The sequence below is a fragment of the Prionailurus viverrinus genome, chromosome B4 (assembly GCF_022837055.1).
Source record: "Prionailurus viverrinus isolate Anna chromosome B4, UM_Priviv_1.0, whole genome shotgun sequence".
Taxonomy (NCBI): domain Eukaryota; kingdom Metazoa; phylum Chordata; class Mammalia; order Carnivora; family Felidae; genus Prionailurus; species Prionailurus viverrinus.
The window spans coordinates 46,413,408-46,429,103 of NC_062567.1; the positions used below are offsets into that span (position 1 = coordinate 46,413,408).

The window sequence follows — 15,696 nt, forward strand, 5'->3', positions numbered from 1 at the left end:
TTTGAGAGAGACAAAGTGTGAGCCAGGGAGGGGCAGAGAGAGAGGGAGACACAGAATCAGAAGCAGGCTCCAGGCTCTGAGATGTCAGCACAGAACCCGATGAGGGCTGAACTCATGGACCATGAGATCATGACCTGAGCTGAAGTCAGATGCTCAACTGACTGAGCCACCCAGGTGCCCCAGAGTTTTTAAAAATTTTAAGTCATCTCTATACCTAATGTGAGGCTCAAACCTACAACCCCGAGATCAAGAGTGTCATGTTCCACCAACTGAGCCAGCCAGGCACCCACTGCTTTTGTTTTTAATAAGAAAAGGCATGTTTTCAGAGACTTTACTTTTTAATTCTTAAGGCTAACCTTGTTTTTCTTTGTAGTCATATATACTGACTATACAGACCAGTCTGTGGAAACAACCAGTTTGGTATCCTTTGTGTATTGATTTTCTATTGCTGCTGTAATGCTGTAATAAATTACCACAGATTTGTGGCTTAAAACAATACATATTTGTCTAGAAGTTAAGGAGGTCAAAAATCCAGAATGAGTCTCACTGATCTAAAAATCCATGTGTTGGCAGGGTTGCATTCCTTCTGAAGACTCCAGGGGGCCATCTGTTTCCTTTCATTTTCCTGCTTCTAGAAGCCGCTGACCTGGGTCATCATCCTTTCATCTGTCTTCAATGCCAGTGGTGTAATCTTCAAATCTCAGACTCTCCTGTCACTGTCCTTCACTTAAAAGGACATGTGTGACTACATTGGACCTTTGTGGATAATTTCCCCAGTTCAATATCCTTAATGACCTCTACAAACTCTTTTTTTGCCATGTAAGGTCATATTTACAGGTTCCAGGAATTTGGACATGGACATCTTTTGGACTGGAGCGGGGGGTGGGGGTGCATGGCCATCTTTTGGAGGCCATTGGTCTGCCTCCCACACTTTGTAATGGTAGAATCTTCTAGTAGAATTAAGCAAAAAGTTTGAGAATATATCTTATTTAAGTTGCACTTGTCAAAGTCTTCAGTGTTTGTCATGGTTCTAACCTAGGCACTTTTCCATCCTCATTTTACTAAACCTTCAGCAGATTCAATAGTTGTCTACTTCATTGTTTTCGAAACACTTTTTTTCCCCACTGTCTATGAAACCACACTCCTGGTTTTCCTTCTACTTTTCCAACTGCTCATATAGTTGCCAAATCTCCCTTTACTCACCTTTGGTCTGGGCTGTACTTCCTAGCTCTGCCTCTCCAAAGGGGGACAAAAAGTATCATCCATATGGCATTCAGTATTTTCTGGTATCTTCTAAATTTCTATATCCAGCCTGCCTCCCTGAGCACCTGAGTGTTGCACCTTCACCTTTATAAGTATTACAGACCTACCTAACTAAAACAAATACTGTTTCAACCAAACCGGTTGCTCTCAGCACTCAGCTACTTATTTCCATTACCAGCTCTACCGGCACTACCTAACATTTGCCTAAACTAAGGAAGTCCTGGAGCCCATTCTCCCATCCCCATTTCTAATCTCTACGCAAGTCCTGTGGGCTCTTCTGAATCTGTACCTTGCCTCTTCTCTCCACTGTTACTCTCCTAGGCCAGGCTCTATTTCTCGCTTGACTATTGTGGAGCCTCTCTGCCCCTGCCTCCCCCACCCTGCCCTTATCCCATCCATCCTCAACATGGCAGGAAAGGATTTGAAGAGACCAGGGACTGCCTTATTTAAATCCATAGTGGCCTCCCACTTTACCAATTTTTTATTATGATCAGACTTCTGCCTTCTTGTGACCTTTTCATTTTTCCCTTGCTTACACTGCTGTGGCCATGGTGGTTTTGTTTCTATCTCAAGGCCTTTTCGCTTGGCTTGCTATATCTGCTGCTTGGTCCGCTCTTAACCTAAATATTTGCAAGGCTAACCCTTTCTTGTGATTCAGGTCTCAAGTCCTGTAACCCTTCTGTTGTCACTTATTTTGCTTTTCTTTTTTCTTCTTTTTCTTTTTTTATTTTTAAATTTACATCCAAGTTATATTTTGCTTTTTTATTCATAGTCCTTACACTATCTGAAATTATCTTGAGTCTTTTTCATCTTCAACAATACTATCTTTTTTTGCCTAGAAAAGAGGCTGGTATACTACCAAGTGTTCAAAAGGTGTTGAGGGGCACCTGGGTGGCTTAGTCGGTTAAATGTCTGACTCTTGACTTTGGCTCAGGTCATGATCTCACAGTTTGTGAGTTTGAGCCCAGCATTGGGCTCTGTGCTGACAGCGTGGAACCTGCTTGGGATTCTCTCTCTCTCTCTCTCTCTCTCTCTCTCTCTCTCTCTCCACCCCTGCTGGCCCTCTCCTCCCTCTCTCTCAAAATATATAAATAAATAAATATGTTGTTGAAACAAGGCCCTAAATTAGCACCAAATTTATCAGACCAGGAAGATAATTTTCTGGTTATCCCCCATGTAGCAGATCATCCTGTTTACGGAAGAATCTGACGTGGAGCGGTCCCCTCAAAGCCCTTGCCCATGTACAGCCAAAGGCAACCTGAGGCCCAATTATCTAGGAGCAGTCCAGCTTATAGGATAGTCTCGTCTCCACCCACTGTTTCCCATTCCATTCTTCCCATGGAGCCTCCTGTCTATGTCCTAATGGGCAGTAGGTCATAGTGATTGAATTCCCATCTAGGTTTTAGTAACTTCACTTCTGAATCCTTACTTCTCAGTTTTGGTATCATCCAGAGGTTTCTTCCAAGAAACCAGAATTGAATGTGGTCAGTAAATTGTCTTGAGGCTTTGTCCTACCAGTAAATTAAGTTCAACACATTCTTTTTCAGGCTGTGAAATAGTATGGTAAGTATGTACCATAATTCATAATGACAAGACATTTTTAGTAGTACAAATTCATGGTATTATTAATTGAGCTGTCTTTTCTTCTTTGAGACTAAGGGCAGGGGGGTTGAGGTAGAGAGATGTAATTTTCCAGAAGGAGCAACAACAAAATGAGAGTTGGAAAATGCAGACGGGGAAAATATTTCTGTAGTAGCTACCTATGTTTTACACAAGGAGGATTAATATTTTGAAACAAAAAGTGATTCTTACTGGGTTACCATATACATTACTGTACATGTTGGTTCTTATACTAGGGGAATTCTTAGGTAAAAATAATTACTGGAACAAGAGCATTCTCAGGAGTTTTAGCTTTTCTTTGTTTATCTATAGGAATGCACCATTGCCAGTGAGATAGTGTCACCTACAACAGTGTGACTATAGATGGATAAAGTTCCTGAAGAAACAAAGGAGGCATCTAACAAAAGTACCTGTGGAAATAAGGCCAAAGCCTATTATCATTAGCCATGATAGGTAATACTTTATAGGTTGAGTCACCTTATATAATTAATGAGGGAAAAGAACTTAGGCAGAATATATCCATAACCCAATGAAGATAGTATCCCTATTTTTTTTTTTTAATTTTTTTTTTCAATGTTTATTTTTATTTTTGGGACAGAGAGAGACAGAGCATGAACGGGGGAGGGGCAGAGAGAGAGGGAGACACAGAATCGGAAACAGGCTCCAGGCTCTGAGCCATCAGCCCAGAGCCCGATGCGGGGCTCGAACTCCCGGACCGCGAGATCGTGACCTGGCTGAAGTCGGACGCTTAACCGACTGCGCCACCCAGGCGCCCCAGTATCCCTATTTTATATACAGAAAACCTGACTTTCAGAGGTTAAATGGCCGATCTAATGAGTTTGGGTTCAACAAGATAGTGGGAACAGTATGTGTGTGGTCTGTAGGCAGGGGAAGGTCAGAAGGAGAGGGAGAAGGAGAATACTCATTTATTTTTTACTTTAGAGAGAGAGCATGAGCAAGGGAAAGGGGCAGAGGGAGAGAGAGAGAGAGAGAAAATCGGAAGCAGGCTCCATGCTGAGGGTGAAGCCTGACATGGGGCTTGATCCCACTATCCTGAGATCATGACCTGAGCAGAAGTCAAGAGTCTGACACTCAGTCAAGAGTCTGACTGAGCCACCCAGGTGCCCCTATTGCCTGGGTTTTAAATCATCCTCTAGCACATAAACTATTTTCTCTGTGCCTTAGTTTCTTTATCTGTAAAAGAAATTGATAGTTCACACATACATCTTTTTGGAAATATCTAACAGGGTTTTGTTTTTTTTTTTCTGAAATCTTGAATAATGTAAAGAACTTAACTCATAGGAAGCACTTAGTATTAGCTAGTATTATAGATTTATTCTACCAATGATTCTCTAACTTTGGGATTTTGTGGACCAATAGATTAAAGAAAAAGGAGGGGTGAGGGGCAAGATAGAATGGTTTGCTTTTAGTCTTGCCAAGTGAGGCTGTTAAATTTTTTCTTTCTACCACTGCAGTCTTCATAAAAGAGACATTTTTACAAATCCAAGTTGGTAGTAAAGACCTAGTATCAGAATAAAGAACTGTTATTTAAATGGAATAAATTTATCTTCTATAAAAGACTGAATATACTTCTTATTTCTTTTATTTCACCATGAAATAGAAATTAGATGTTCTATAAGTGTCCCTTCAGTTCTGAAAGATTTCGATTCTGCCATTCCTACTCTTGTCTGGTCCTCCTTGCTTCTATATCTTTCCTGTTTTGATTTAGAAAATCTGGCTACAATCCATATATTCCAAGTGAATATTTACCTAAGGAATCTGTGAACGCTCTTAGAAATCATAGGATACAGACTACAGTCAAATGGAATTGGACTGGATAAAACCATGGGCATTATAAAAAAAATAGCCCCGCCAATAATATACAATTATTCATTTAACAAATATACACGGTTTACCATGTACCAATGATGCCACTAAACCTTAGGCATGTGAACAACCAAACACAAATGGCCCATGCCCTTTGAAGGTTAACAATTGGATTACTCTTATGTCCCAGGCATTGTAGGTTCTTGAGGCTTCAAGAATAAATATGACATAGTCCTAGAGCTTTACTTTTAATTGAAGAAGGAGTGGGGATGGGAAGACAAGTAATTTATCTGGCAATTTAAAGTTTATATTAAAAAAAAGAATGACAAAATTTGCATGGATTAAAAAAATACAATTCTTGAAATAACTTTATTCATGTAAGAGCCAATTTGGGCTGAAGCTTCAGGGTGACATGCATAGCTTTCTCTGCCCCTAGGTTGATGATTCTTTACATTTAGGTTGCATAAACATCATAGGTTCCAGGGGTGTGTGGTTGGCTCAGTCAGTTAAGTGGCTGACTCTTGATTTCAGCTCAGGTTGTGATTTCATGGTTGTGAGATCACGCCCCATGCTGGGCTCTGCACTGAGCAGGAGCCTGCTTGGGATTCTCTTTCTCCCTCCTCTCTCTCAGTCTCACAAAATAAATAAATAAACTTAAAAATAAATATGGATTCCATGATCCTAGAGATTCTGATTCAGTAGGGCTGTGGTAAAGCCTAGAATTTGCTTTAGGAAAAACTCCTGGGAGATTCCAGTGTCATAATAGTGGTCTACAGATCTTTCTTGGAAAAGCCTTGCCTAGGGATACTTCAAAAGTTTCAGAAGGCAGTAAGTTTAAAAATGATATTCACAAAGTGAAACTTGGCAACATTTTTCCCCATTAAACTTATTTTGTGTGGTGCCTAGCTGGCTCAGTCTGTAAAGCATGCAACTCTTCATATTAGGATCGTCAGTTCAAGGACCATGTTGGGCATAGGCATAGAGCTTACTTAAAAAATTGGGGTGCCTGGGTGGCTCAGTTGGTTGAACATCTCTTGATTTCAGCTCAGGTCATGATTTCAGGTCGTGGGATCGAGCTCTTTGACGGGCTCCATGCTGAGTGTGCGGACTGCTTGGGATTCTCTCTCTCCCTCTGCTTTCCCTCACTCATATGCTCTATCTCTCCCCATCTCCAAAAAATATAATAATAAAATAAAATGAAATAAAATTAAAATAAAATAAAATAAAATAAAATAAAATAAAATAAAATAAAATAAGAGGCATCTGGAAATTGGTTAAGCATCTGACTCTGGATTTCAGCTCAGGGCATGATCTCATGGTTAGTGAGATGGAGTCCCTAGTTGGCCTCTGCTTTGGCAGCTCAGAGCCTGCTTGGGATTCTCTCTCTTTCCCTCTCTCTTTTCGCCTCCCCCTACTCCTTCTCTCTCTATTTCTCTCAATAAATAAACATTTAAAAGAAAAAGTTAAATGAAACTCATTTTTTTCCTTCTATCCCTACTATCCTTTTGAATCCTGAAAGTTTAACATACTTTCAAACTGTAGAGATTAATTCTAGATTAGTATTAGAAACATGTCAATTTTAGAAAAAGTCCTTGAGAAGTTTTTGTCAGATACATTGCTGAAATGTCAGCTGTAGGAGGCTTCCCTGATTCTTGTGTTTTAACTAAGTTAGGATCTCACAGTTTTTGTTTGTTTTAATAAATTTGTGTTGCATGTGGGTGTATATAAGTGGCTTAGAATCTGGCTTAGAGTTATGTCTGCCCCTAAAAGCAGAATTCCATTTACTGTCTTTGTATGGATGTCAGTGCTCTCTAGCTGAAGACACCTGTGGTTGGATAAATTTGGATTTATTAATTTATTGAAACAAGGAAGAACACTCACCATGCAGGACTCTGAGGTGTGTCAGAGAGTGTTAGAAATGGGCTTGTGTTCCATGATTTGGGGAAGGTTCAAGGAAGCAGAGCATTACTCTGGGTTGGATGCTGGAAGGAAGTGGTAAGAATTCTTTTTTTTTTTTTAAATTAAAAAAATTGTTTTTAGTAGTCTCTCCATTCCATGTGGGGCTCAAACTCACGACTCTGAGATCAAGAGTTGCATGCTTTTCTGACTGAGCCAGCCAGCTGCCCCAAGTGTTCTATGACAGAGCATCTTAATTCTTATTTAGAATACAAGAAGAAGGGGGTAAGGTTAAAGTTGCTAGATAAAGAAGTAACACTTATATTAGGCAGGAAAAGGGCCATTTTGTCATTTTTGTGTTTTGGACATGTTCATGTTTTTTCTGTGTTCAAACAGGAGTACGAGTGGTCTTGTTTTTGTTGTTTCATCATGGTTACAATGGCCTTGGCTGATGTTGATTTTCTGTGACATTGTTTATGTTCTACTTGAGAGCAGATGGTCTAGCTGCAAGTGCTCCAGACTTTCAGGGTTTGCTCTTCTCTTTTTGAGGGTTAAAATAAAAATAAAGGAAAACATGCTATTATACATGGATTAGAATCTAGACACATTCAAACTACTGAGCAATAGCTATGTCTTGACAAAGCTGAGAGGCAGCTCAGTGTAAGGGAGTAAGACTGGGGTTACTTTTCCTGTTGAGCCCTATAATTGTTTTGTGAACTTGACAATAACATTAACAGCTTCCATTTGTTGAGCACCTATTATATGCCATAACATTTCCTAGGTGCTCGACACACACAGCTTTGCAAGGCATATATATTTTGATCATCCCCATTTTACAGATGAGTTGTTAGTGGAATTGCTGGTATATTAAGGGGTTTGTGTGCCTTTTCCCAGCCTTGTCAGTTTCCAGTATACCAGGATGCCTCTTTACGCAGAACCTTGGTGTCTGCAGGTATAGCAATGAGATGTAATACATACTTGGCAGGATTGTTCTGAGACTCAAATGCTATCATACATCTAAAGGCACCTAGCACAGTAACTGGCTCCTGGTGGACAAGCCACGACTAGGAGTTTTCTTTCTTCCAGCAGAGAGGAGGTGCCTTTTATGGTGAATAGAGAGGAGCTGACTAGTAGTCTATGATGAATGACTCTAGACAATTTTAACCTCCTGATTACAGAAAAGTTAAGCTGAAAAAAATCTTAGTATTACAGATTCAGAGTTTAGAGCTCCAAGAAATCGTCAAAGTCTTTTCTTAGAGACGAGGAAAATGAACCTTAGAAACGCAGTTGATGTGCCCACTGTCCCACTTAATTACTGCAAGTGCTATGCTGAGAAAGCCGACTTCTCACTCCTAGCCCCACCCCCTTTTTTTCCAAGCAACTGATCTGCTTTTTTTTTCACGAGGTCTAGGTTAGAAGTCCCAGTGTGCTCTGGACCCTTGTTTGTTCGCTGGCCGCCCTTACGAGGCTAAGGGACCACTGCTGCCCTTCAGGCATGGGGCTGCAGAGCTCTGCCCTCGGACAGTAACTGGGAGCAATGCTCTCCCCTCTGGTTACTTAATCTTACAGTTAAAAGTTTCGAAATGTCTTTATTCAGTGCAGTTGGCAGCTCAAGCATTTTAAAACGGGTTTTGGGGGCATTGTTTCGGGAGCTAGGGCTCGAGTCGCATACCTGCGGGAAGGAGCCAGGGCGATGGGCGGCAGGATTCCTACGCGGGGCAGCAGACGGGGGCAGAGGGCCCGGAGGCAGAGGGCCCGGGGGCAGAGGGCGCGGGGGCAGAGGGCCCGGGGGCAGAGGGCCCGGGGGCAGAGGTCGCCGGCCCCGCCCCCAGAGGGACAGGGGCGGGGCGAGCGCGCCGGGGCCGAGGGGGTGGGACGCAGGAAGGGCTGGGAGGAGTTGAGCTGGGAGTTGAGGAGCCTGCGACTGCTGCTGTGGCCCGCGCCATGTCTGCTCGCAACTTGGGCACGGAGCTGGGTAAGGCCCCCGCGGGTTGTCCTCGCCCGTCTCCATCGCCTTCCGTCCCCCGCCCTCCGCCGAACGCGGGGCTCGCCGCCACCCGGTGCCCTGGCCTCGGCCGCTGGGAGTGCTCGACGGGGCGGGAAGGGGTGGCGCCGCGTCCGCACGCACCCTGAGCAAAGGCCGATCCTCCGAGACTTAAACTCTTGTGCACATTGGCACCCAGGCCTTGTGTTGTAAGCGGAAGACAGCAAAGGATTAGACTTTCATCTTCCAACTTAATGCGTTCACCTTCTAGCTTTCTGGTTGCAAAGAACAAAACCAAACCAAAAACCAAACCAAAATACTAAAAAAACCAAAACAGAAAGCAACCCAAACAAAACAAGATAAAAACCTTCTGTACCCACTCAATAGGGTCCGTGTGCATGCTGGATTTCTGTAGATAATTTTAACACAGCTGTATCCCAAAAAGGCATGCTGGTGGAAAAGTTGCCAGATCTCTGTACTGTAGAACTTACTGTAAATTGTGTATGATTTTAGAGGTACAGAGATTTGTAAGAGTGCCTGAATTATTTCAGTATTTTTCATTTAACTGATATTATTAAACATTACTGGGCGAAAAGTTTAGTTCTGATTTCCTAAAATGTGAAAAATTTATAATTCAAAACGTAGCAAAACCATGATCGGAGCCGAAGGTCAAGGCTCTCAGTTTAAGTATCATAGCTTGGGGTATCTGTATCCTGGTTCTTCACTTTAGCTGTGTGACTTTGGGCAAATTACTTAATCACTTGTGCTTAAATTTCTTAATCTGTAAAATGGTTGTAATAGTACTTCATAGGGTAGTTTGGAGATCAAATGAGAGGATGTAAAGTGTTTGGTACATTGTGGGTAACTAATAAGTGTTAGTGAATAGTAATATTGTATAGAATTACATTTTTAGAGGTTAATTTTCAGAAAATTAGCTATGATTGTATATAACACATAAGGTGCTTTATTTTCTTTAAAAGTGACTGTACTAAGTTCTCTAGACTAAAAGTAGTCCAGAAATTTTGTTAAATCATTAGCGTGTGATTTATAAAGACACTTGATTTCTTCATCAAATTTATTCTCTTTTAGTCATTGCTGTTTAGAAGATTATGCCTTATTTATATATTTATGTATTTATGTATTTATTTATTTATGTACTTATGTATTTATTTATTTTTGAGAGAGAGAGAGAGAGAGAGAGAGAGAGAGAGAGAGGCAGAGCATGAGAGCAGTAAGGGAGAGGCACAGAAAGAGAGGGAGACACAGAATCCAAAGGAGGCTCTGAGCTGTCAGCACAGAGTCCCACGTGGGGCTCAAACTCATGAATCCTGAGATCATGACCTGAGCCGAAGTCCCATGGTTAACTGACTGAGCCACCCAGGTGCCCCGGAAGATTATGTTTTAAACTCTAAAAATAAATAAATAAATAAATAAATAAATAAATAAATAAATAAACAAACAAACTCTAGTTGTATCTATGGAATGTGGACTCTAGTAATAAGGAATACCCCTAGATTAGAAGATCCAGATAGATGGTGGATGGGGTATAGAGATGGAGTGTAGGTCTTACCTTGGTATCTTCAGGGATATGGATGTCTTAACTTTGTACACATCAAGGATACAACATTAATTTTCCAAAACTTACATGTTTATTTTTCTTTCTAGAAATACAATCAAAGCTTTCTTAACTTGGAAGAATTCCCATCACATCCATACATTTGTTGAAAAGTAATAGTAATGACAAAAAATTGCTGTGGGGCGGGGCACCTGGGTGGCTCAGTGGTTGGGCAACCGACTTCAGCTCAGGTCATGATCTCACAATTCGTGAGTTCGAGCCCCGCATCGGTCTCTGTGCTGACAGCTCAGAGTCTGGAGCCTGCTTCAGATTCTGTGTCTCCCTCTCTGTCTCTGCCTCTCCCCCACTCGCACTCTCAAAAATGAATAAACGTTAAAAAAATTAAAAAAAAAAATTGCTGTGGGGCACCTGGGTAGCTCCGTTGGTTAAGCATTTGACTCTTGATTTTGGCTCAGGTCATGAACTTGGGGTTCATGAGTTTGAGCCCCACGTCCAACTATGTGGTTACAGTGTGGAGCCTGCTTGGGATTCTCTCTCCCTTTCTCTCTGCCCCTCCCTCACATGTTCACTTCTGCTCTCTTTCTCTCTCTTCTGTCTCCTCCCATCAAAATAAATAAACTTAAAAAAAATCCTAAATGACAAAAAAACCCCACAATTGCTATGTAGAATAATAGTAAATGTAATTTTTATGTAGTTATTTAAAGGATCATGGTTTTGTTTTATTCTCTTTGTTTAAATAAAATCAGATATATTTCAAGGATTTTTTTCCTTCACTGATATTAATCATTAATCCAGACAGAGATTTAACCTAAAATGTAAAATAAGTTATTTGAACTTATGTACTAAGAAAAAAAATCATTCAGTATTAATTTATGCTGCATATTAACTAATGCCTTTTATAGTTTTCTAATTAAAGGTCTTTTTAAATGAACACTGTCACTTTTTTAAAGAAAGTAACTTTTATTCTCTTTCCTATTACAAAAGAAATGCATGTTTATTGTAAAAATTTTAGAAAATACAATTAGCACAAAAAAACTAAAATTGTTACTAATCCAATCACTTATTTATATTTTAGTGTATGTACTTTTAGTTAATAGATTTTTTTTTTTTAATTAATAGGCTCATTTGAGACTGAACCTGGCCCTTATGATAAAGCCCTTTAGGGAAAACATGCTTTTATCATGGCATTTAGACACATGAAAGAAAGAACAAATTCTCTAACTGTAATGTTAGTTTTTATGTCAGTGTTTAGTGGTCAGTGCAATCTGCTTAAGGTCTTTTATACTTAAAGCATTTATTTCTGATTTTCTCCAACTCAAACATAGAGCTAGAAAAACATTTTTCTTTGGGCAGTGTTTGCCCTAAGCGGACAAGTATATTTTCATAAAGACTGGACCATTTTGGAGTTAGAAGGGAGAAACCCCTAAATCTGGGCCTGGTGTCAAGCAGCCTATGGTTCTGGCCAGGTTACTCGTTTTGTTTCCAACTAGGTCAGTGGTTCTCAAAGTTTGCTTCCTAGATTAGCAGTGTCTACATTAGATGAGAGCTTATTAGAAATGTAAATTCTAAGGCCCCACTGAGATATTTTTTTCTACTTTTTTTTTTCCATATATATATATATGTATATATGTATATGTATATATTGTATATGTATATATATTTTTTAGTTTACATCCAAGTTAGCATATAGTGCAATAATGATTTCAGGAGTAGATTCCTTTGATTCATCCCCTATGTATAACACCCAGTGCTCATCCCAAGTGCCCTCCTTAATGCCCCTTACCCATTTAACCCATCCCTGCACCCACAGCCCTCCCGGCAACCCTCAGTTTGTTGTCTATATTTAAGAATCTCTTATGTTTTGTCCCCCTCCCTGTTTTTATATTATTTTTGCTTCCCTTCCCTTATATTCATCTGTTTTATATCTTAAATTCCACATATGAGTGAAGTCATATGATATTTATCTTTGTCTGACTAATTTCGCTTAGCATAATATCCTCTAGTTCCATCCACGTAGCTGCAAATGGCAAGATTTTATTCTTTTTGCTGAGTAATACTCAATTGTATATGTATACCACACCTTTATCCCTTCATCTGTCAATGGACATTTGAGGCCCCATTGAGATCTTAATGAATCAGAAGCTCTGGGGTGGCGCAGGGCCTTCCGAGTTTTTAATAATTCCTCTGGATGGTTCTGAAACACATTCAAGTGTGAGAACCACTAGTGGTGCTAAGGTTTGCTTCTGGCCCTGCGCATTCTCTTAAAATGAACCTATGTTCTTTTCTTTATTCTCCTGGATGCCTCCAAAGTTCTGCCTAACGTGTAGGTACAGCATGGGCAGTGATCTTTCTTTTTGTTCATTGATGTATCTCAGGCACCTAGAATAGCGTCTACTATGCCAGAAAGCCCGCAAACGTACCTGTTGAATGAACAACTGAATTTAGAACTACTTGCTTGGGAGAACTGGGGCTTCTGCCTTGGCTTTTCTTTGTAGACAGGAGCTGGTGGATGTACACCTCCCTCTTTTCTGAATATCATTAAAGTTGATATTTGTTTTGTCCCAAGTGGCTTAGGAACCATGTTGACAGTGTGACTTTATTTCAATTGTGATTTTCTTTGGAGACATCTGGAAAGTAGGGATATTGTATTAGGTGACTTCTAAGACCTTTCCACTCTGTATCTGTATATCTGTCAGCTTTTGTGTACAGAAAGAAAAATTTCAAATAGCTTATATCTGAGAAACAATAGGAAAAAAAGTAACAAAACTGATTTTTAATTTGGAGGAATGGAGACAAGTCTATGGATTTTCTGTAGCGCATTAATAAGAGGTTGTTTTAGGCATATATCTGCAATTGGAATGATCAGGGGCCATGATTACTGAGGAATGTAGAGATTATTTTTCTCTGTGGAGACTTTTCTGTAGTGCAAGTGAGAACAAACAGAAAGGGCAACTTACTTATTTAAAACACAGATAAAGGAGATTAGTTTTGGCTAGTTGTCAAACCAAGAACCATGATGGGATTTTGTATTTTATGAAGCATATTTATTCATTCAAAAAATAGTTAGTTATTGAGTACGAATTGTGTACTGGCTAATATTACCCTGGATACAAGATGGACAAAGATAGTTCTGCTTTCAAAGACCTACATCTGATTCAGGAGCTGGGCATCAAGCCAAGTCTACAATTAAAATAATTGCAAATGTGATAAGCAGTTACTTTTTTGTCTATTTAAGAAATTAGATAGATGTACCTAAACTGTACCTTAAATGGATTGTGATAACCAAGTGCCCTCTTGCATTATAATTTTTATTTTCCCTTTAAGAACTTAGATAAGAATCGGGGATGTAGGGAGCTCATTTTTGCCACTCCTGCTAAAGCATAACTTTGGTGTAGAATGTAGATTTTGGTAATGGTGATTTTCTTATTTATTTATTTATTTATTTATTTATTTATTATTTTTATTTATTTATTTATTTTTTTATGAAATTTATTGACAAATTGGTTTCCATACAACACCCAGTGCTCATCCCAAAAGGTGCCCTCCTCAATACCCATCACCCACCCTCTCCTCCCTCCCACCCCCCCATCAACCCTCAGTTTGTTCTCAGTTTTTAACAGTCTCTTATGCTTTGGCTCTCTCCCATTCTAACCTCTTTTTTTTTTTTTTCCTTCCCCTCCCCCATGGGTTCCTGGTAAGTTTCTCAGGATCCACATAAGAGTGAAACCATATGGTATCTGTCTTTCTCTGTATGGCTTATTTCACTTAGCATCACACTCTCCAGTTCCATCCACGTTGCTACAAAAGGCCATATTTCATTTTTTCTCATTGCCACGTAATATTCCATTGTGTATATAAACCACAATTTCTTTATCCATTCATCAGTTGATGGACATTTAGGCTCTTTCCATAATTTGGCTATTGTTGAGAGTGCTGCTATGAACATTGGGGTACAAGTGGCCCTATGCATCAGTGCTCCTGTATCCCTTGGGTAAATTCCTAGCAGTGCTATTGCTGGGTCATAGGGTAGGTCTATTTTTAATTTTCTGAGGAACCTCCACACTGCTTTCCAGAGCGGCTGCACCAATTTGCATTCCCACCAACAGTGCAAGAGGGTTCCCGTTTCTCCACATCCTCTCCAGCATCTGTAGTCTCCTGATTTGTTCATTTTGGCCACTCTGACTGGCGTGAGGTGATACCTGAGTGTGGTTTTGATTTGTATTTCCCTGATAAGGAGCGACGCTGAACATCTTTTCATGTGCCTGTTGGCCATCCGGATGTCTTCTTTAGAGAAGTGTCTATTCATGTTTTCTGCCCATTTCTTCACTGGGTTATTTGTTTTTTGGGTGTGGAGTTTGGTGAGCTCTTTATAGATTTTGGATACTAGCCCTTTGTCCGATATGTCATTTGCGAATATCTTTTCCCATTCCGTTGGTTGCCTTTTAGTTTTGTTGGTTGTTTCCCTTGCAGTGCAGAAGCTTTTTATCTTCATAAGGTCCCAGTAATTCACTTTTGCTTTTAATTCCCTTGCCTTTGGGGATGTGTCGAGTAAGAGATTGCTGCGGCTGAGGTCAGAGAGGTCTTTTCCTGCTTTCTCCTCTAAGGTTTTGATGGTTTCCTGTCTCACATTTAGGTCCTTTATCCATTTTGAGTTTATTTTTGTGAATGGTGTGAGAAAGTGGTCTAGTTTCAACCTTCTGCATGTTGCTGTCCAGTTCTCCCAGCACCATTTGTTAAAGAGGCTGTCTTTTTTCCATTGGATGTTCTTTCCTGCTTTGACAAAGATGAGTTGGCCATACGTTTGTGGGTCTAGTTCTGGGGTTTCTATTCTATTCCATTGGTCTATGTGTCTGTTTTTGTGCCAATACCATGCTGTCTTGATGATGACAGCTTTGTAGTAGAGGCTAAAGTCTGGGATTGTGATGCCTCCTGCTTTGGTCTTCTTCTTCAAAATTCCTTTGGCTATTCGGGGCCTTTTGTGGTTCCATATGAATTTTAGGATTGCTTGTTCTAGTTTCGAGAAGAATGCTGGTGCAATTTTGATTGGGATTGCATTGAATGTGTAGATAGCTTTGGGTAGTATTGACATTTTGACAATATTTATTTTCCCAATCCACGAGCAGGGAATGTCTTTCCATTTCTTTAAATCTTCTTCAATTTCCTTCATAAGCTTTCTATAGTTTTCAGCATACAGATCCTTTACATCTTTGGTTAGATTTATTCCTAGGTATTTTATGCTTCTTGGTGCAATTGTGAATGGGATCAGTTTCTTTATTTGTCTTTCTGTTGCTTCATTGTTAGTGTATAAGAATGCAACTGATTTCTGTACATTGATTTTGTATCCTGCAACTTTGCTGAATTCATGGATCAGTTCTAGCAGACTTTTGGTGGAGTCTATCGGATTTTCCATGTATAATATCATGTCATCTGCAAAAAGCGAAAGCTTGACTTCATCTTTGCCAATTTTGATGCCTTTGATTTCCTTTTGTTGTCTGATTGCTGATGCTAGAACTTCCAGCACTATGTTAAA

General features: G+C 40.0%; 1 protein-coding gene across 1 annotated transcript in view; it reads left to right on the forward strand.

The window, feature by feature from the left end:
* Positions 1 to 8,454: 8,454 nt before the first annotated feature.
* Positions 8,455 to 15,696, forward strand: part of DERA (deoxyribose-phosphate aldolase) — a 125,354-nt gene continuing 118,112 nt past the window's right edge. The window contains exon 1 of the mRNA XM_047865778.1: positions 8,455 to 8,581. Coding sequence (XP_047721734.1) covers positions 8,551 to 8,581 — 31 coding nt within the window. The 5' untranslated portion in view covers positions 8,455 to 8,550. The remainder of the gene's footprint in view (positions 8,582 to 15,696) is intronic.